Source organism: Anabrus simplex, chromosome 1, assembly GCF_040414725.1.
Source record: "Anabrus simplex isolate iqAnaSimp1 chromosome 1, ASM4041472v1, whole genome shotgun sequence".
Classification (NCBI taxonomy): Eukaryota; Metazoa; Arthropoda; class Insecta; order Orthoptera; family Tettigoniidae; genus Anabrus; species Anabrus simplex.
Window position 1 is genome coordinate 465,474,780 of NC_090265.1, and position 22,488 is coordinate 465,497,267.

The 22,488-nt window shown below is 39.2% G+C and overlaps 1 protein-coding gene across 1 annotated transcript in view; it reads right to left on the bottom strand.

The window, feature by feature from the left end:
- Positions 1–1,106: 1,106 nt before the first annotated feature.
- The window catches only part of RpS25 (ribosomal protein S25), a 38,423-nt gene continuing 17,041 nt past the window's right edge, over positions 1,107–22,488 (bottom strand). Inside the window, exons 3-4 of the mRNA XM_067135248.2 lie at positions 17,168–17,351; positions 1,107–1,256 (exon numbers count right to left, since the gene is read on the bottom strand). Of these exons, the coding sequence (XP_066991349.1) occupies positions 1,177–1,256; positions 17,168–17,351 (264 nt within the window). The 3' untranslated portion in view covers positions 1,107–1,176. The remainder of the gene's footprint in view (positions 1,257–17,167; positions 17,352–22,488) is intronic.

Sequence of the window (22,488 nt, forward strand, 5' to 3'; positions counted from 1 at the left end):
TACCCTCCCATTCTTAGCCGTCGATATTAGTAATACTCTTGCTATACGTGCCGCGAGCTACTAGGCAAACCCAATTTTAATATTATGATTTATGCCAGAACACAGTTTCTCACCCTCTAGTTCGTTCCATGATACATTTTTTCTTCAACAAGCAGGAATTTTTAATATTACTGTATTATTCGTCAAGAATATTATGCAGACAACTCCGACAATAGCAGCTCTGAGAATCAAGTTGCAGCAGATGATAGATTTGCATTAGAGGTAAGATTTATTTTGAATTTTTATTAAAATACAATACCACATGCTTTAATTACACTACTGTAATAAAATTACTGTATACAGTATTCAGTTCAGAAGTAACAAGTAACAGATGGCTTTGCGCTTTGTTAAACAAAGCAATGAAACTACACCAGTTGATGTACTGCTGATTAAACGGTGGCACAATGTAGCTGCACCAAGAAAATTCAGAAGAAAATCACTGATTTTATATGAGTGATATTATGAAAACATTTTAATGTTAATATATGGTATGCACCTTTGCTTAACAGATTTATGCATTTTTATTTCGACATTTAACTTTCAAAAATATTTGCCACGTGTCATAAAAAAAAAACAACGCACCAACCGAAGTGGCTCCGCCCCCTCTGTTTAGGATGAACGGGGTTCTAATATACAATAACCAACGCATAGTACAGAGTTTAATATAAGGATTCTCAAGGGACGGAAAAAATGGAGTTCTCGTTATATACCGTAGTCGCCATAGCGAACTTGTACTACATTTTTTTAACATGCAAAGGCAGTTTCGAATTAAAAGTCTGAATTTCGGTAATGGGACCAATATTGTTTTTCGAATTAAACAATTTAAATAAATGCAAAACCGTACCTCGTGTTTCTGGGAAGGAGTGCTTCGTCGAATTAGGCGAGATTTTGAATTAACTGATTTAGAATTATTGAGGTTCTACTGTGTTATTTTTTACAAATTAAAATATTGCACCATTCATTTTATGAATATGCACCCATAATCATAACAAACATGTATGGGGGGACAGAAACTTCAGGGTTCTAGTAAATATACTGAGCAAGAGAATGGAAATAAAAAACTGACAAAAAAGACCATAAGAATTTAATTACATTTTATTCCATACAAGAGAAAGTGAATAGCAAGTTAAATGTAACTTATGCTGGTGGATCATCACCCTTCGTAGTTCTGGTATAAATCACTTGGGCATGATGTTTAATTACTTGCTTGATGAGACCTAAAATAAAAAACACAATTTACAATTTATAAAATTCAACAGAATAGATATAAATTTTCCTGCAAAAGAAAGTGCTATTTTGGAAGAAATAATTCATTATTGTCAGGTCAGACATCTGCCATGACTAGAGATGTTAGTTTTCGTTAATGATAAAAAGAAAAATCAAATTTAGAGGTTAGGATGTTTTTTCCACATATTTGCATGTCCCATTGCCCAGGACTGAATTTAAATAGCGAAATATGCCAAATTTTCTTAACAACACAACACAACAATCTGAAAAATAAAAACATTTTAATAAATTTTTTCCCCTCATCACTACAAACATTCTTACCCACAAGCTGATATTTGAATTTCTTTGGTGTATATTCGAGAATGATCGACTACCGTTACACGAAGAGGCAATCAATACTATGACGTATTTTCAATGGTCTCGTTATACGGCGACTTGAGTATTGAAGCCTGTCTTGGATAGTAGTGGTGTGCCCGGTGGTGAACAGTTGTCATCTTGTGGCATGAATTGTTCGGTCGACTACCTCTAGAAATATATGCGATTGTTGATCCAATTGGGAACTACATTTGCCTCCTATTACACCGGTAGTGTGTAATTCGTAGTAGAGAATTCCACATAATTTAATAAAGTCTGAAAATTGTGCTTTACAATCCCAGCCAGTGCATTATCTGCGTGAATCAGTTGGCGATCATGTGTTCGTCGTGATAGTTCTTTTTTTTTTGCTAGGGGCTTTACGTCGCACCGACACAGATAGGTCTTATGGCGACGATGGGATAGGAAAGGCCTAGGAGTTGGAAGGAAGCGGCCGTGGCCTTAATTAAGGTACAGCCTCAGCATTTGCCTGGTGTGAAAATGGGAAACCACAGAAAACAATCTTCAGGGCTGCCGATAGTGGGATTCGAACCTACTATCTCCCGTGATAGTTCTGAGCTTAAAAGTAAGCAAAGATGTGACGAGATGTAATTTAAATATTATGAAAGGAATTCAGAAATAAATTTTGTGTGGTTGCAACTTTGTATGGTACTGGCACGAGACTACAATCAATCGTCTGATAACATTGTAAATCGCAGAAGCATTCAAAAGGCAGAGAAACTTTGCATCTTGAAGTTAATATTCCTGAAGTGGCCACATTGAATGAAACATCAAATGCTAGTCGCGTGAAAGCTAAATACCAGTAGAGAATCTAGACAATCCTACTACCGTATCCGTACTTGGCTTGATATGATCGCGAAAGTGGAGATTTACCATCAGCAAGTCGGATCAGTCCGAAGTACATCCCCATGATCGGCGAAAGGAGAGGAAAAAAAGGAAGAGCTAAAAGACGTTTCTGCTATGCGACATAACAACTTAAACTTTGTCCATCAGTACCATCAGCTGAAATGAACACCCGCCTGGCTGCCTCTGTTATTCTAGATTCTGCTGCAAAATTGCGCCAATGCCATATTAGAAACTTCAAATTCCCACGAAATTGAACAGGAGCATGTAGTGGCAGTAGTTACGGATCTGCATGCCACATGACAAAATGTGTAACTACTCTTCAAGAACTGACTGAAGCAGTAGGTCATGTCCAGTGCTGAGCCCATACACTCAACCTTGTCGGATGTATATCTGAAAACGAGGTGGCCAAACTGAACGTATAAAGAAAAAGAATACCTTTTTAAATACACAAAAAAAGCACCTACAATGCATTTCTAAAAGAGAAATATGAAAACACAAAACAAAAGGAAGAAATTCTGGATACAAGATGGAATTTCTGGTTTAAGGCTGCAATGTACATGGCCACACTTGAAGATCTGGTAACATCATTCAAGACACTGGAAGATTCAAATTCTGGGGTCAAATTTTTCCAACAAGCATTGACTTTCACAATACAAATAATAAAACTACAAGCAGTGTATGTTTCTGCTGTTGGAGCCTCTCTCATGGACTTGCTTAATTTCTTGGAGGGATCTATGTACCCAGCAAATTCATGTACTCGCTAGGAATCTAGATGACCTTGAGGTAAAACTCAAGCTATTAGGCAATGGTGGAGTATTCAATGAGACTATCCTCCAGCACTTGAAACAGATGATGATGGTTCAGTCCAAGCTTATGTGTGTTGCCCAGTTAACTCTAGTAAAAATAAAGACTTAAAGATCCACGAATCCAGCCAGGAAGGCTGTAGAAGCCATCGGGTCATTGATCCTCAGCATGCACGTAAGAATGCATCTCCTACAAAACTGCTCCAGTTTAAGAAGAATGCCCCATTCTTTTAATGAATGAACGAATAAATAAGAGGATGGGAGTCTCAAACAGTTTTTACAGGGTTCCAGCATTTACCTGACTGCCATCAAGAACCAGCAGCACCAAGAAGATTATGGGAATGTTCCAGAGATCCTCATTGGATAAAGGCTTGCACAATGCATTAAAATGTGTGTGGTACCCATGTTCAAATGTGGATTCTGATAGTTAAGTTTTCAAAATATAGTCTCATAGTACAGTAAGTGATAAATGAAATGTCGTATGGCTTTTAGTGCCGGGATATCCCAGGACGGGTTCGGCTCGCCAGGTGAAGGTTTTTCTATTTGACACCTGTAGGTGACCTGCACGTCGTGATGAGGATGGAATGATGATGAAGACAACACATACACCCAGCCCCAGTGCCATTGGAATTAACCAATTAAGGTTAAAATCCCCGACCCGGCCGGGAATCGAACCCGGGACCCTCTAAACCGAAGGCCAGTACGCTGACCGTTCAGCCAACGAGTCGGACACAGTACGTGACACGAGGCAACGATTGACAGCTGCAAACGTAACTTGTATTCATTTAAAATATGCATCGAGATGCTTCATGAAGCTAAACGCAAAATAAAAATATGACAAAGTGTTTTCTCATTCTTCCATAGCTACACTTAAAGGTTTACCTGCTATCTTGTTTTTTACTTTGTATTTTATTACCTTTACAAGTTTTTAAATGTACTTATTGTACAACACCTCTAGCCATGACAAATGAAGTAACAAACTTAGAATATAGCCTAGTTGAAAAATCTCTAGTTTGTCATTTCTTATATCAACGCAAGACATAAAATGAAATATTGCAATCACTTTTCAGAAATTCTCCCATGCAGGATTTTGATGAACAGTAGAGCCCTGGTAAAGGGAAGTACTCGATGGCAATACTACTCGAATTACCAGAAAAACGGAATTATAAGGAAATAAAAAAAATTAAGGGTAATACGTGAAAATGTGGATTTAATTTGAAAATGGAGCCTCATATTTGAGCAGCAATATGTCCCATCTTCTAAAAAGAATAGTATCAACAGGCATAGCTTTCACATGACTCTATGCACACTGTATCTAGCACTCTGTCAGTGTGAGTCATCACGTGTACAATCCCTTCATTGGTCAAGGTTAGGAGTAATGTACAGGAATGTGCACTACTGTTTGCCATAACACATCGCCTACCATAGACTAGTTATTTTTAGTGAAAACTACTGCTGGGTGGAGGCTATTTTTTTGAGATGAAAAACTCTTTAATCTAAAGGCAGCAGAACGTCAGTTGGTAAAAGGATGAACAAAAAATAGCTTGGGGTCTCCTAAAATCAGTCTAAAGTGCCCGCCAATCTGTTGTAGTGGTGTGGGGGCAAGGTCCGTTATGTACACACACTGGAGATGAAATATAGACTGCTCAGAGCAATCTTAACTAGCATTTTTCAGAACACCAAACAGCATAAACACCAATATTCACCACTTGTATGTTAACCCTTTGGGGTACAATTGATTTCCCGCCTCCATTCTGCACAGATCCAATTTGACATTAGGGAAGTATGCGAAGGAAATACTCATAAGTAAAAAGCTGAATTTTTACATTAACAATATGAACTGCAAATTTATTTATTATCAATCAAGTTAACCACATTATCAGCGATATTCTTTTAAAGTATGATACTTTGCAAGCATTTGTTCCTGGACAGGTCTAATTAAAAAATTTCTCCTTTCGCTTCCCTGTCATAACACACTGCACCGCCCTTGGTTTTTTTTGTCCTCATGAGCATCTAAGATGTGTAGCTTCCCATTCAGTCAAAATTCTTCGTCACAGCTGCTCCATCGGCCGCACTTGCAAGCATTTTTGTTCGTAACATCCCCAACAAGCCCCATAATAACTCGATCCCTGAAAGTCTTGTGATTCACCTCGGGCTTAATTTCTGCCCTTTGTTGCAAATTATATAGGTGAAAACTGTTCACCAAAGCTACCTCCAACATCCAGAAGTACAATTTCCTCCATCACTTTAGGCTTTTCACTATAAAATTGTAAGATGAACAGTAGTGATCAGCACGAACGACCCCTCCCATTTTGGCTGTGTAATCTACAATGGCAACAGGCTTCAAAATTCCTTCTCCTTGCCTATTCCAGTTGTATCTGACTACCTCCACCATTGCTGCGTTGTGCCATGTACTAAGAACTGACACAGTGCACGTTTTCCCACACAAATAGCATGAACTTCTCTTCCACAAAGCACAGACTTCATGCCTTTTCAGATTCAGTCTCTTACCTTTCAGCTGAGGTGGTAGTCCTGATTCAATAGCACAGTTCCATTTAGGTGAATTTTCCTTTGCAACAGTTCTCTTGCCAGTTCCATACTAGTATAAAATCAGTCATCATACATATGATAACCTACAGCTTGAGTAACTCGAAGTACATCTGTCACCAGCTGTAAAACCATTTTACTGCCAAATGTCAAACCAGGGAAATGTAAATTCAGCGTAGTAAACGAGTCAAAGTACAGAATCATGGACAAAACGTACCCATTCAATGCATAAGCGATAACATATACCGTATAATCTTGACGACCACCCCCACCGAATAAGACCCGCGCCCTTATTTTGAAAAAACAATTTTTTTTAAAAAAAGTCAAAATTATTAACATTCAAAAAAAATTTTTAATTTTCAAAATCTTTCTCCACTTGGAGGCTGCCAAAGACAAAGAATACACAAACAATTTCGTTCAAAAATAAAATAAGTAAATTATGTTTCAATCTGGCCAGTCTCAGTCTGGCGAGTATAGGTGGTGTCGAGTATCAAAAGAGAACCCCTGAACGCTTTCAGCCCCCAGTCAATGTACTCCTTGGTACTGATGTTAAAGATCTTCATCAGTTCTATCCTCTTCTTAGGGATTGTCCCTCTCGCACAGATCATGAGACCCCTCACTTCTATGTCGTCCAGTTCGTATTTGCTCTTATAATAGGGCACTGCAGGCTGGTAGATAGACTTCTTTTCTTGGTCCACTTCATCTGGTTGGTCAGAGTCTTTACTGCCACACATCAAATGATTAGAAAATACAAACAAGAATAAACAAACATTTCCAGAACGATATTCAACGAGTTCATTCATCATCATCACCATCACCTTCCCACAAAATGCCGTCATTGCTGCCATCCATAGCATTAGATATGCTACATTTCCTGAAGCTCTTCTGTACGAGGTCTCCAGGGATACAATTCCATGTCGTCAAAATCCACGAACAGAGCAGCCAAACTTCCGGGCGCTGAATGCGACCAGTTGGCGCCAGTGTGTGATTATCAGCCGCCATCCATTCTGTATAGAGCTGTTACAAGGCTGCTTTAAATGAACGGTTCACGCAGATATCCAGTGGCTGTAGCATAGAAGTCATCCCGCCCGGAATAACTGCCAGGTCGGTTTTCCCATTCTTGACAGGTTTCTTCACAGAGTCTGTTGTGTGGCCGCGGTAACTGTTGAGAATAAGCAAGCTATTTTGTCCCAATAATGCACTAGGGTGACGTTGCCAGACACACTTTACCCAGTCTTCCACAAGTGTGAACTGTCCATCCACCCAGAGTTCTGAGATCTGACGATAACACAAGTGGGTAGATTTCTAGGAAGCGTCTTTTGCTCGAGAATAATGATAGGCGGCAATTTGTTTCCGTCGGCGAGAATACACAACAATACCGTACACCGTTGTTTTTCATTACCACCTGTCCTAATGATAACACTTTTCGCACCCTTAACATTCACAGTCCTGTCGACTGGCATTTCAAAGTAGACTGGCGTCTAATCTGCACTGCCAGTTTGGGAAAGCAAATATGCATTTTCCTTCCGCAACCGAATTATGTGAAGCTGAAATGACATCTCATCATAGGCACCAGAAAAGGCTGTGAAATTGAGGTACGCCTTCGTACGCTCAACCCATTTCTTTTATAAAAGTTGCAAACCCATCCTCGGCTTGCCTTACAACCCTTCCAATGAAAGTTCCTTTGCGATCTCTAATGCCTTCAGCTGACACACCATATCCCAATTCCTGCCTTTCTGTCACATATTTATAAATATTTTTTCAATTTCTGGAAACTGTACACTGTCCACAAAAAGCTCTACGATCACCACTACATGTTAATAGCACATACACGTGAATACACAACTCATCAATAGCTATTTCCTACCAGCGGAAAGATTTCCAATACTTTTGGCTTCCAGAATTTCTTTCAGTTTCTCATTCGCAGTAAAAGATAGTAAACGCTTTGTGGAAATCATGTTGATGCTCCGAGAACATGCGTGAGACTGACGCAAGCGCGGAAGTAACTTATACTGAGAGCACTGTTGCCAAGCCATGCCGGCGATGCCCGATTTACGCGCATTCGGAAAGATAAATTTTCCAAAATTTTAAATAAGACCTGCACCCGATTTTGGAAGCGATATTTCCGAGAGAGAGAGAGAGAGAGAGAGAGAGAGAGAGAGAGAGAGAGAGAGAGAGAGAGAGAGAGAGAGAGAGAGAGAGAGAGAGAAAAACAGTGCGGGTGGTATTCGAGATTATATGGTATCCTAACCCCCCACTTTGTTAGTTTTTGTGGATTATACATTTTGAAAAGGACATGCCCCTTGAAGATTACAGTCGATTTGTCAACTGACAGATATTGACTTGGCCTATAAAATTCCAAGAATGACTTTCGTACATATTCTAAGGCACTTCTAACTTTACTTGTTCTTGTAAGCATTGTTGATACAAGTGACTGTGGAGGGGGGTGAAACATGAAAGCCCCAGAATAGCTGAAGAAATTGTTTCCGAGAAAAAATGTCCTTACGGAAAGGCCGATGAATAGACACAAGTCTGAAAAATGTTCTCTTAGAGTTTTCCTTTTTGTACGTGCCATATTCAGAAGAACACCATGAAATGTCATAATTTCAGCGACAGTAACATCGACCCAGTCCCACCATATGCATAGCTACCAATTTTTAGAAATCATTCTTGGATGTCGCCACATAAATTGTGCCAGGGCCCAAGTGAAAAAAAGGACAGAAAGGCATACATATCTACAGTCACAATGTGCATTGACCATTAACTTTACAATCTTAAACTAAAAAAACATAAAAATGGTTACAAGAAAATGTACCCAACCTCTCTCATTTATATGAAACATACCTACGAATAATACAGAAGAACCTCGATATATCAAACCTCCGTTACTCGAGTTTTCAGTATCTCGAAGTAAGTTTTCCGGCTGTCTGTCCTATTCTTCACGTGTATTTCTCTATTACTTGAAATTTGGTTCCACGAATTTTTCGAAGCAAACATTTCCTACCTTGCAACAAAAAATACTCTAACTCGAATTTTGTGCAACATTAACTGTGCAATATGGCATTTGTGGTGTGTGAGGAACTGTAAACAAGTATAGAAAGGGTTACACTGAAGCTGGGAACTAATATGACGGGGGAAAAAAAAACCGACTTCCTAGTGATCAGAAAATTGGCAAAGAAGGTCATTATTATGGTCTAAATCATCTGAAAATTCAAAGATATTGGCCTCATTCGGCCTTGAATATGGTCTAGTCATTGCGATAAAAAGATGACGCAAGCACGTGCAACAACGGAGTTATGAAAAGGAATAAAATTATAGTTAGCGAAGTACAGCGAACACACGATATACTAAAGAAACAAAATAAACTCTAAACTAAACTCGTAGTAAGGTCAAATTGTTGTATTCACAAGCCAACCAAAACAGATACACGCAATAACAACTTCAAATAACCATAACATACACATTCACGGTCAACAGATTTAATTTGTCGAAAATAAAAATATTTTGTAGGGATAGTGGATATATCTGTAGAGTAAAACGCAAATTCAATGCTTTAAGGTACCGTCACGATCAACAGCACGCAAACGACCAAAATCCCCAAGCAGGACAGAGCCGATGTATCGGCGCCGAGAGCTTTCTTGCCATAACCTCTCGCACAGATAGATCGGCGCACTGAGTGCGAAAGGGTTAATTATCGGTCATGTATGAAAGCAAGCCCAGAAGTCACGGATGACATCTCCATTTACGAAACTCTGCTGCGAGCATTGATAAGTTTCCACGTAAAGGGAGGAAAGATTAATCGCAACAAATAGAAGAGACTGACGGATTTTTTCCAAAGGCGTCAACGGAGCTAAGTTTCTTGTTTCACTACTGTATGCACTGTATCCGTCACTTGGCTCATGATGCCGAACTCATCACGTCGTCACAAGTCCCGCTCACATTTGATTATTTGCAAATCTTGGGAGTGAAACCAATTAAAGTAGTGTATTATTTAATTCTAAAATAGTCAAGAATAACTTTGTGTGCCCAGTATGTTCTACCCGTACATCCTTTCATTATAGACAAGGCTTTCTTTTCTTCCTTGTGGTGTACGCATTCTCGAAGATCCTGCATGAAAAGATGCTTTCTCTCAATCAGTAATCTGATTTGGAATGGTTGAAATGTTAACAGAAGGCAGAAGCTATGAATAACTGAAGCAAGATGCTAAGGACAGAGAACCATGGAGGCTAAATCCCCAGCCGTAAAGCACACATGCTGCTGTAGTGAGCAGGAAACACTATATATGAAGGCGACGGATGATACACTCGAAAAATAAAGCATCAAATAAATACGCTTGAAAATGAGCACATAAGAATTTATCCTTTATCGTAGGGGAAGATAATTTGACCGTACTGGAGGTTATATTGGTAAAAAATAGGAAGAATTAAGAATTAAAAATAAATAATAAATAAATTAAGAATTAAAAATAAATAGCAAAATCGAAAAAAGACGTAAAAAACGAAAAGTTTCCGGGTAAATCGGAAGGGTTGGCAGGTATACATGTGGAATGTTGCTCAAACGGCATACGTTTGTTAATACATCAAGATGAATCTACATCTGCATAATGCTGTACGAAAACTCGTACAGATTTCCTGAATTCGAAGCCGGTTAAGATATAGTCTATTATGGATCTGGTACCCCCAGCCTCCCATGTGTAGCGGTGAATAGCCTTATGCTTGAAGAATGTATTCGTAACTGCTAAATCCGTACTAGCACAGAGCACGGAAGTCCAGCAAACGCTTCCCATTCCCATTAGCTTCCATATCTTCCCCACATTTACCAATCACCCTTTCGTATCCTTCAGTTCTATTCCCAACTCTCGCACTGAAATCGCCCATTAGCACCATTCTATCCTTGCTGTTGACCCGGACCACAATGTCACTCAATGCTTCATAAAACCTGTCAACTGCATCCTCATCTGCACCCTCACATGGTGAATACACGGACACAATTCTAGTCCTAATTCCTCCAACTGACAAATCTAACCACATCATTTGCTCATTTACGTAGCTAACAGAAACTATGTTGCGTGCAATGGTATTCCTGATAAACAGCTCTACCCCAGACTCTGCCCTTCCCTTTCTAACACCCGTCAAGTACACTTTATAATCTATCTCTTCCTCGTTATCTCCCCTTACCCTAATTTCACTTACTCCTAGCATATCCAGATGCACCCTCTTTGCTGACTCAGCCAGTTCGACGTTCTTTCTTCCATAAGCCCCATTAATATTGATAGCTTCTCATCGAATTCCATTTCATTCGCCAAATCTGTCACATAACTGTTTCATAAATATCAGGCTCCATGCCGCGGCTGGTGGACACCATGTTGATAACGAAAGTAAACACAGCAGTGACATTAAGGAACTACCTCCAAAGAAAACAATTCACCTTAAAGAAATGAACAGCAGATGGCAGTAGGCAACAGAGAAATGCCAAGGCTGTATACTGCATGAAGCTCGGCGCCTTTTCTGTTTATTTTTTGCTAGTAGCTTTACGTCCCACCGACACAAGATAGGTCTTATGGCAACGATGGGATAGGAAAGGGCTAGGAGTTGGAAGTGGCCGTGGCCTTAAAGTACAGACCCAGCATTTGCATGGTGTGAAAATGGGAAACCACGGAAAAACATCTTCAGCGCTGCTGACAGCGATTCAAACCCACTATCTTCCGGATGGAAGCTGACAGCTCCGTGCCCCTAACTGCACGGTGCGCCATTTCTGCTCAAGCATACGAAACATATATGACCTTAAGGTTGTGTTGGACTAGGTCCGACATAGGGCGAACTGAAAATTGACGATGTCGGACCGAGTTCGACATTGGACCCCAAAGGGTTAAGTTCCCTGTGTCTATTCATTATACCTGGGGACAAAACATGACGACCTCGCTTCACACCACTACTCTTCAGTGGCAGCTCTATGTCTATCAGCGGCTTATAGGATTTACTACATCTACTGTAGCCGGAGTTGCTAAATCGTACACTGCACTCGACATCAAGAAAGGGTAAAGATTGGACACAGTGAAGAAAGTGGTCTGCCAACTTCTCCACACCAAACAAGGATCAATTAAAACTAGTTAACTCAGCAAGGTGCTGGCTTCCAGCTCTCTTCCAGGAACTGGGGCCGTAATGTTTTGTCCCCAAGTATACCTCTGTTGGTTTCCTTTGTTTGCGTCATAACATTAGCAACTTCACAATTGATTTCATTATAGTTTTATCAATGCCACGAGTTTAATCCAAATACCAGAGTTTGTGAAAGGTGTGTGTATAAAGTAAAATTAAAATAATCACATAGACTTTACGCGGTGTCGCCGAGCTGAAGGCGGTACTGAAGGTTACATTGGTGCTGGTATGTTAAGAAAACTGTAGTCTGGATGGGTTAGGTCCCGCTAGTGACAAGACCATTTAGCTAGGGACAAGCAAATGGGACCTGTAATAAAATTAACAGTGAAATTGCTAACATTATCAAAGGAAACCACCAGAGCAATAACCAACAAAGGTAAAGAATATTGAATAGACACAGGGGACTTACAGTGCTGTTTACCACATATACAAGTGGTGAATACCGTCAAGTGGGGTAGATTAGGCCATACAGAGTAAATCTGGCCATTGACAAATAGCAACACTTTCTTCTACCTTCTATAATGAAAAAGATGAACCACTTGCAACAACTAAAATGAACACACAATAGAATGCTCTATTTACACTCTGTAGTCCAAAGAACATTGGCAGGCTCGGCTATTGTCTTGTCTGGTAACAGCAGAAAACAAACTGTTCCCTAGCCCCAGCATTCTATTCTCCATTCCAGTGGCTTATGGGGTCAAAATGTAAGTACATCTGGTAAATGATCAACATAATTTGATGCATTTTATTTAAATAATGCAGGTTTTTCAGGGAAGAGTTTTGTGATAAAAGTTGTCCTCTTCCGGGGTCTTAGGCTATGATATAGATGTTGATTCCCATAGGGAATCTGAAATATTTGTCCTGAATGAGCAAATTTATAATACCAATATAAATGGTCCGTTATTGGACATTATAAATTTTCCAGCTAGCTCATTCTTGTTTGCCAGCGTTTCGCCCTCGTGTGCTAGGGTGGGCTCATCAGTTGGTACCTAGCACACCTACCAATACGCTGGCTAGTGCATACCGTGGAGGCCACTGCGTAGGCTAACTGGAGCCACCGGCAGTGCCAATGCACTATGAGACTTTGTCTCATCACTAAAAATTGATGCCTGCTTGGCCATCAGATGATATAGATGTTGAGCTAGCTGGAAAATTTATAATGTCCAATAACGGACCATTTACATTGGTATTATAAATTTGCTCATTCAGGACAAATATTTCAGATTCCCTATGGGAATCAACATCTATATCATCTGATGGCCAAGCAGGCATCAATTTTTAGTGATGAGACAAAGTCTCTTAGTGCATTGGCACTGCCGGTGGCTCCAGTTAGCCTACGCAGTGGCCTCCACGGTATGCACTAGCCAGCGTATTGGTAGGTGTGCTAGGTACCAACTGATGAGCCCACCCTAGCACACGAGGGCGAAACGCTGGCAAACAAGAATGAGCTAGCTGGAAAATTTATAATGTCCAATAACGGACCATTTATATTGGTCTTAGGCTATGTCAAGAACATACAGGAAAACATTATGCGGCTGTGGGTATTGTAATTACAAGCCTGTTAACATTAAAATAAGAATTAAGGGGAAGTTTATCCAGACAAGGAAGATCAAGACGGTTCCCATTTTCAATGATAAATGTGCCTGTAGACAGGCTACGATGCTGCACACATACCTGCCAACTTTACAAAATAAAAAATCAGGAGATTTGGATATGAAAATCAGGAGATACAATTGGTCAAAACTGCTTATTCTACATGTCTTGCGCAATACAGGAGTACTACTGGTACACTAACACCTATTGTCTCAAAACACGACTGTTGCTATACGAGGCTACAAGGTTAAAAATTACACATCTCTATTCCCTCACAGAAAGTATGTGAGTGAGGTGATCGACCTCTGATAACTCCTCACGCGATTATGCACAGCACTATGTTATTTTAGTAAGGTAAGGGTGTATTCTGCCCGAAGGCAGGTCCGAGTTTAAGTATGGAAGGGTGGCTAGTTCCTTTCCGCTCCTCCATTCCCTTACCCCCCTCCAACAATGCGTGGCAACCAATCCAAATCTTGACCACGCCCAATGTTGCTTAACCTCGGAAATCTCATGGGATCCAGTGTTTCAACATGGCTACGGCAGTTGGCTATGTTATTTTTATCAAGTAATACATTAAAATTCGCCAGAATTGTCTCTGACTGGCTCCTAAAATCTCTAGAAAAGTCACTAGTCACTATCCTTGAAATTCTGTCACTAAATTATTTAAAAAGACCCCAAACCTGGCGACTAATCTCTAGAATAGACTAGACTGATGTGAACGAACACGAACATAGTACGCGAGAACAAGAGATTGACAATCGATATACGCGTCGCGAAATACAGGCTTCAATAAACATCGCACATTCGGGCGCATTTCTCGTGCTAATAAACGCCGATATTTCATTTGAAAGCGGCAGTGAGCGAAGGAATTCCGGCCACTTGTATACAAAGCTGAAATGGCGAGATTTGAAAACAAACTTTTAAAATTCACAAAAAGGAAAAAAAAAGCTAAAATCGGGAGAAACAATAGAATAATCGGGTGGCGGGAAAAACTGTCCAAAATCGGGAGTCTGCACCCTAAATCGGGAAAGTTGGCAGGTATGTGCACAGATGGATATCAGTTAACATGGACGATACACATTTATTAACCTGACTGACGGCCCAGATATTTTCTGATTTAGAAGACAGTGTATTATGAGGAGTCTACAAGACTGCTTGTTTTTCGACCTTCATTTCCCTCCATGAAATTGGACTTGATGATTTTCGTACCTTTTATTTATTAGCTTATGTACCATTACAAGTATTTATGCAATGCAACATGTAATTTGTAATATCATACACTGCGTGTATGCTTAGGCTAAACAAAATAGTTCCTTTGGGGAAAAATGCGAACCGTTTGGAAATACAGTAAAACCTTGTTAATTCGAAGTCGTTGGGACTAAAAAAATCGGACTTCAAATTACGTGATTTCGAATTAACCGCCAATTCGCAATTCAGAAGTGCCAACCCTTGCCGCGTTACTAAATATTCTAAGGCCCGTTACTGCATGCAGTTAACCTTGATTCACAGTTTATACCTTTCAAATGCCATAAAAAAAAGAACTATTTCCAAAATGTATCCAAGAAGGTGCATTTAGAGTATTCAAATAATGCACTCGGATATCTCACTGGTAAACATAACCTCACGCAACAAAAGAAAGGAAAAAAAAAAAAAAAAAAAAAAAGCACGATTCAAAGACGAGGAGAAATCTATGCTGGCCCCCATGTGCAAATGCTTTATTAATCGGATTACTATACTGTATGCATTTTAGATGCCTTGTATTTACACAGAAAGTACCCGATGCCCTTAAAATCGAACTTTCCTATGACTCTATCCTTGTACGATTTCCCGCCATGGCACTTCTCTCGTACTTCAGAAATGTAAACACTTGCCGCATCAAAAAGTATTCTAAGACCCATTAATACATGCAATCACCTCGATTCACAGTTTAAACCTTTCAAATGCCATGGAAAAAACTATTTCCGAAATGTATCCAACAAGGTGCATTTACAATGTTCAAATAATGCACTTGGATAATTCACTGCCAAACATAACCTCACGCAACGAAAAATCGCACAATTCAAAGACAAGAATAAATTATGCCGGCTCCCCTGTGCAAATGCATTATCTTTTTGGATTTCTGTACTGTTTGCATTTTTAGATGCTTAGTACTGGCATGGAAACTGCCCGACGCTCTTAAAACATTGTAGCTTATCGAACTTTCCTATGACGAGGGGATAAAGTATCTCACGCCCACGTGCATTGCAACGCACTACTATGACCCCCATCCCTCACCCTTGTACGATTTTCCGGCTGGCAATTTCTCCTTTAAAACCATAAGACCGTTTGAGCTCGCATTAAAATAAAGCAATGCAGTTTTACCGGCAATGACAACATTGTTCGGTGCCTACGAATTTATTATATGAGCCACGTTTTTCGTCAACTGTCGGCATCGCCAGTGTACGCGGATTATGTTTACCCGCACACTGCCTGTTGCGTGATATTACGGAGTTCCTTAAAAGGTTGAATACCAAAGAATTCCGATTTCATTCAACTTAGCAATCATGAAGCGCACTGTAGACCCACCGAAGCGAGTGTAAGTGCGGAAAGCTACCCCTCCATGTTCCGGAACGCGCGTTCTATTATGAAGCGGAGAGGACAAATTTCGAGTTGAAACTACTCTGTAACATACTATTGTTTTAAAATGTAAAGGCAGTTTTGAATTAAAAGTCTGAATTTCGGTAATGGGGCCGACATTGTACTTCGAATTACAAATTATCCGTATTTCGAATTAAACAATTGAAATAACATGCAAAACTGTATCTCATGTTTCCGGGAACAAGAGCTTCTTCGAATTAGACGGGATTTTGAAGTAACCGATATTGAACTATCGAGGTTCTACTGTATCCTGTAAATATGATCACTATACATCTGTTTCACCACAAAGAGTTTCAATTTGTGATTGTTGATACTGGGTGTTCTGCAGGTTTATAAAAATCACTCACAGTGGCCGAAGTAACACTAAGGCGAAGAAAACTATTTCTTGAGTTATTTATATGGTGGATGAAATTACTCCAAACCATAGGGTAACTTTGGTCACTCTTGATAATCATAATTCATTACTGAATTAACAATTACAATTATGTTCATATTTAAAAATGTAGAATAAACATGACGGAAACTATATTTTTCAGAAAATCATAGGGAATACTTCAAGTTTAAAATATACAAAAAAGTGGCCAAAGTTTCCCCATTTTATGGTAACGAAGTTAAGCTGATCAGCAGATACGGACGTTTTGCTGATATGAAAAATGTTAGTTACGATAGTATTGCTCTGAACAGTCAAAATGTACTTGTGAGAAACACATTCAAAGAATGTTTAATTATCTTAAACATTAATTACACAGAATTTTAAACTAGCAAATTCTGCTGTAATCAGTTTTACCTTTCAGTACTAAAGAACAGTCTCTTAGCAACTGAACAGTCTCAAATTTAGTCCGAGCATTTTTGAAATTTTACCCCCCGTTGCTTACAAAGACAATTCAAGCCTGTTTAGAATGGTGAGTTATAGATGGTTACGAAAATTCAGTAGCACTACACAAATACCTTTCTGTAAGAGCTCATCCAAGGCCCTCCTGGCCAGGGAACCTCGGACCTTCAACCTCTCGCTGACAACAGATGGTGTGATCAGTTTATAAGCAGGAACCTCTTTCAGCAATTTCTCGTATGTTGCTTTGTCAAACAGCACCTGGTTGTTAAGTTTATCACGTACTTTTCCTTTGGACCACTTCTACAGACACAAAAAACAACTGGTATGAATATCAAAGAAAAAAACATCTGCATGAAATAATATGTTTTAGGATCCCATCAGCCTCATTAAATCAGTTTTCAACCATCACAGTCATTATAGCATGTACATTTATCATCATATGGGAACTTCAAATAATATTTATTCAACAAAATTTCAACATCAAAACCACTAAATTTCAATTACATAAATTATCTCTGAACTGCTGGTACGTGTAGAAAGTTCACTATTTGGGATAAACATACAGTGGATAATACAGGCCAGCTAATATGACATGTTGCACATAGTCATCAGGTAAGCATTCTTTCTGGTATTACGACATCTGCAAAATCACTAACTGGTTTGATAGGACTAGATAAAGAGGGTGATAATTTCTACAAAACAGAACTCAATTAGACTACATAAGAGAAAGATTACCTCATCCTGTAATGATTAAGGACCTGTATTACGATAGCCAGATAAAAGTGCGGTTTAAATTTATGTTGCAGTTTGCACATTTATCTGGACGTTCGGTTGGAAACGCATACTACGACTTTCACATATGTGCAATCTGGGAGAATATTCTCGAGGTTAGCTATGCCGAATTTGTAGAGGCAGTTAATGCTCTTATCTGGGACTTCGCTCCTATCGGGGACGCTACTGTAAAGAATCAACATGGCTACACATCAAGATGAATCTACATCTGCACGATGCTGTACGAAATTATACAATGTAATCTATGTATATATTTATAAACTATGTCATGCTTCCTGTTCAGCTATCACAGAATTCTTTAAAGATTTCCCAAGCTAGCAAGCTGTTGCTACTGCCTATATCAGTTGCACACAAGCAGTAGCCAGCAAGCTTCATGGGTAGGCGTGGTTGTTACGGCAACATCGTTTGCTGCTATGTAGTTTTTTGTGGGTTCGAGTACCAATAGTCTAAAAAAATTTTACCTTCTAAATGTTAGTCGGTAGGGTACTATAGGTGATAGTACATATTTCCTAATCATTAAAATGCGTGGGTTCTATTCCAAATCTATCCGCGACGCACATATGGAGTAAGGGTATACGATGTCGTTCACGGCGATTCGTCAGTCGAATGAGGTTGTTAAGGAAGTTATATTCCTTTGACTTCATAACAACTTGCTATTCAAGTATTTATGCTAATGTGAGATAAATGCTTGCCAGTTACTATTCTCACATTGTATTGAAAAGAAAGGAACTAACTACTTTTCAATGAGCAAACAAATTGAATTAATAATAAAATTAATGATGCTACGCTGCATCAGTGGCATTAATTACGAATATAAACTTTACTTTTGCCGTAACGTGCATCCTCGTAAATAGTACTAGACAAAAAAGATACATAACCTGAATCTTAACTTTAGCGTCCAGGTTTCATTTTCAGTCTTTTTATTTTCTATAACAGTTCCAGTTTCGTTATACAGTTAATTAATTTTAACATTCCTTCGTATGTGTATATTTCAGTCCTAATTCTGTTTTTGACCTGAACTTCCACATTATAGCTTAATAAGATTCTGATATTGGATTCTAGTAATACAATTTCAAAATGAATAGAGCTAAACAAACAAAAACACCAGGGAACACGTATACCACCGCGCTAAATTTCACTATATTTTCAGTAACTTTATTACCAACCAAATAAAAATGTTACTACATCTTCCACATTACAATACCGTCGTTAAAATCCATCGGTAGTACGCAAGAAACTATTTAACTTCTAGTTTGCAAAACTGCAGCCTACGTATCTGGCTGTTTACCTGACAGTCGTAGTACAGGCCCTAAGAGGGGCATTCTGCACCACAGTATTATTAAACTCTTAATATATTCATAAATCACAGTTATGGCATATTGTAGATCTACAGATCGTATGGCTTTTAGTGCCGGGTGTGCCTGAGGACATGTTCGCCTCGTCTGGTGCAGGTTTTTCTCTGTGACGCTCATGAGCAACCCGCATGTCTGGATGTGGGACGATAATCAGGTAGGGAAATGGTGAAACCCCGTGTCGGCATGTAGCCTACTCCTGTTGAATAACACCAAGGGATCTGCTCAAAGCTTTATGCCCCCATCCGACGGACAAATCACCATTTACATCATCATATGCCCTCACTCCATTTGAACAATGCGGAGGGGCTTGGAACTAAATCCCGGTGAGACGAGTTAGTAAAACACGAAATGATTCAACCATTTTAAACATGAACAACAAACATAACCATTTATTCTTTTAAAGATTCTATATATACATAGCAGGCCTATATCCAAGTTCCTGGAGCAAACAGTTCAATTATCTACATCCTCCCACCCCGAATAATCTCCATTGGGATGACCAGCTGCACGGGGCATGATCTCTGACGGCTTCTGGGAATACAAAGGAAAACAGTCCTGTTTTTTCATCCCTTCCTGAACGTAGTTCTTCCACAAGTCCCCTTGTCCACATGTGACATGGGCAACTGTCTTCCTCTAGTAGGGTCACGTTTCCAATGTGGAAATTAACTAAATTTCCGTTGGGTTGGTGGATGTAGTGGTAATTCTGCTGGTGTAGTATATAGTCTCTTGTCCATACTTTCCTGAAGTCTTCAGTGGCTTACTGCTGTAGTCTATAGTCCCTTTCCAGGTGCTTACTGGGAAGAGGTTCGGGCCTAGTTGGAAATGTGACAACTATTCCCATGAAGGAAGTATGCTGGTGTTGGAAAGGTAGTCTTCCTGCTGAAGGAAAGGACGGGAATTTACAGCGGCTTCAATACCGAATAGTGTGCTGAATAAGGTTTCTTGATCCACCTGTCTATGTCCAAAAAAACCTTCCTTACCTAGCAGTTTATATACCATAATACGCTTCCAACATCCTACCCACCAAGACGCCAGAGATGTGATGAATTTCCAGCGAATGCCATTTTGAGAGAAATATCGCAAAGTGTCTGTGCTTTGCAGAACTGAACAAATTTCAGGTAGTTCTCAGCGGTATGAAACAATGCTATTATCTGAATACACAGTGTGAGGTAGGCCTCTGCGGCTGACAAATCATTGAAAGGCCATATGAAATTGCTCTATGGACATGTCTGAAGAAAGCTCTAAGTGTACAGCTCTCATGCTATGCAGCTGAAATCAAGTAACTCTGGTTAGCTTCAATTTCCAAGGCTGCCAGTTCCCCGTTTTGTTTGTCATGAGAGAAAAGATTCTTTACCAAGTGAAGCAGCTCATTGTAAGATCTATATTAGTAAAAGGTTCATGAATAGTTACCACCAATGTCTGATGTGGTTTCTTTTCATCTGGAAGGGATGCAATATCAGTGTAAAGTTTTGCAGGCCAGCATTGTGGCAGATCGCTAAGCCATGTGTGTCCATGCCATCAAGTCATCTCAATTTTTAAATCCAGTGCTAGAACTCCTTTTGATAAGAAATCGGCAGGATTATCTGTCCCTCGACAAGGGAGGCATTGGGACGCGTATCCAACCTAGAGTGATGGCAGGATCGGTCCACTGTGACGACTTTGATACATCGATTCCTGTACTTTTGCAGAAGTAGCATGAAAGTCTTGAATAGAGATGGAAATTTGCCTATTTTATTCCTGTGTTCAGAAACATAGGCTTTTGAGATATAAATCTGTTTTAGGGTCTTTTTAGCTATATTTTGCTGGTTTTATTGTGCCTATAAATGCCTATTTCAGGGGTTTGTGCCTATTTGGAGTATAACTATTTGATGCTTTTTGACTGTATTAAAAAAAAACTATTTTATTCCAGTGCATTATATTGTAGCTAGTGTGCTCGACAGAATTATCTTCTCTTTTCACAAGATCTGTTTACCTCACCAACAAAAATGGGACTTCTCAGAAGTCACCAGAAAAAGTTCTAGGAAAATTTCCACCAGGAGAAATAAGGAACAATTTAACCTCGAAGCCTTCAATCCCTACAACCTCCTAAGACATATGCGAGAACCAGTCAACGCCAAATTATATTGCACAGCCCATATACCCTGTACCTCCCTTTCGATGCGAACTGTTGTACGTGTAAGCTTTATGTTCAGAACGTGTTGGGATTTATTGTGAAGTGAAAGAAGAAGTGTGTATGTTGTATTAGTCGTGAACTTACAATAATTTATATTGCTAAAATGTAAATAATCATTAAAAAGTACTGAACGAGGAGTTAGAATGCCAGTGGTCTCTTTTCGCAGAACGGATGAAAATTAAATCGGTATTTTCAACTATGATACATTTGAAAATAGTGAATTACAACTGAAACACAATTTTTAAAACTCCGTTTAAAAAATCGTGAATTCTATTACACTTCCGCTAAGCCTTCGCAGAACACAGGTAGCAGATCCAATGTAGCCCAGCTAGGATGATGCCACAACTGACTAAACCCGGTGAATAGAAACAAATAAAATGTTCACAAATCTGAGATTTATAGTGCCTGTGTTTTCATTCTTCTATATAAGTAAGAATACTGCGAGAGCCAGCTAGGTGTGTGCTTGGCAAGCATAAAGGACGGATCTCTCTTCTACGCTACTCCGGTATCGTTTCACATATTTTTTATTATATTTTTCACCCGATAAACTCGACACAATACTGCCAAAATATAACTGATAATCCTTGGGGGCATATTTCCATGTAAATTACCAATTGCCTTGTTCCTACTTTAAAGTTCTGTACTTCTAGAAACATCTCTAATAAGCTTATTGTATGAAACAAATGCAGGACTACCCATTATTGCTAACTAGCCCAACTGTAACAATTTAAGATGTAGGGACAATGCAATTTATGTCAATTTTATTATTTTTCAGATCAAATGTGAGAAAAATATAACATAGATCAACTTAGGAATACTGTGATGCATTTGATGCGAATACAGTCGCCCAGGTTGCAGATTCGCTCTCTCTTGTTTTCCTAGCCTTTTCTTAAATGATTGCAAAGAATTTGGAAATTTATTGAACATTTCACTTGGTAAGTTATTCCAATCCCTAACTCCTGTTCCTATAAACGAATATTTGACCCAATTTTTTTCTTAAATTCCAACTTTGTCATACTGTAATCTTTCCTACTTTTAAAGACACCAAACTTATTCGTCAAGTGATGTAATTACATGTGATAAAATTCATTTTTGGGTCTGTATTGAAAATTATTTG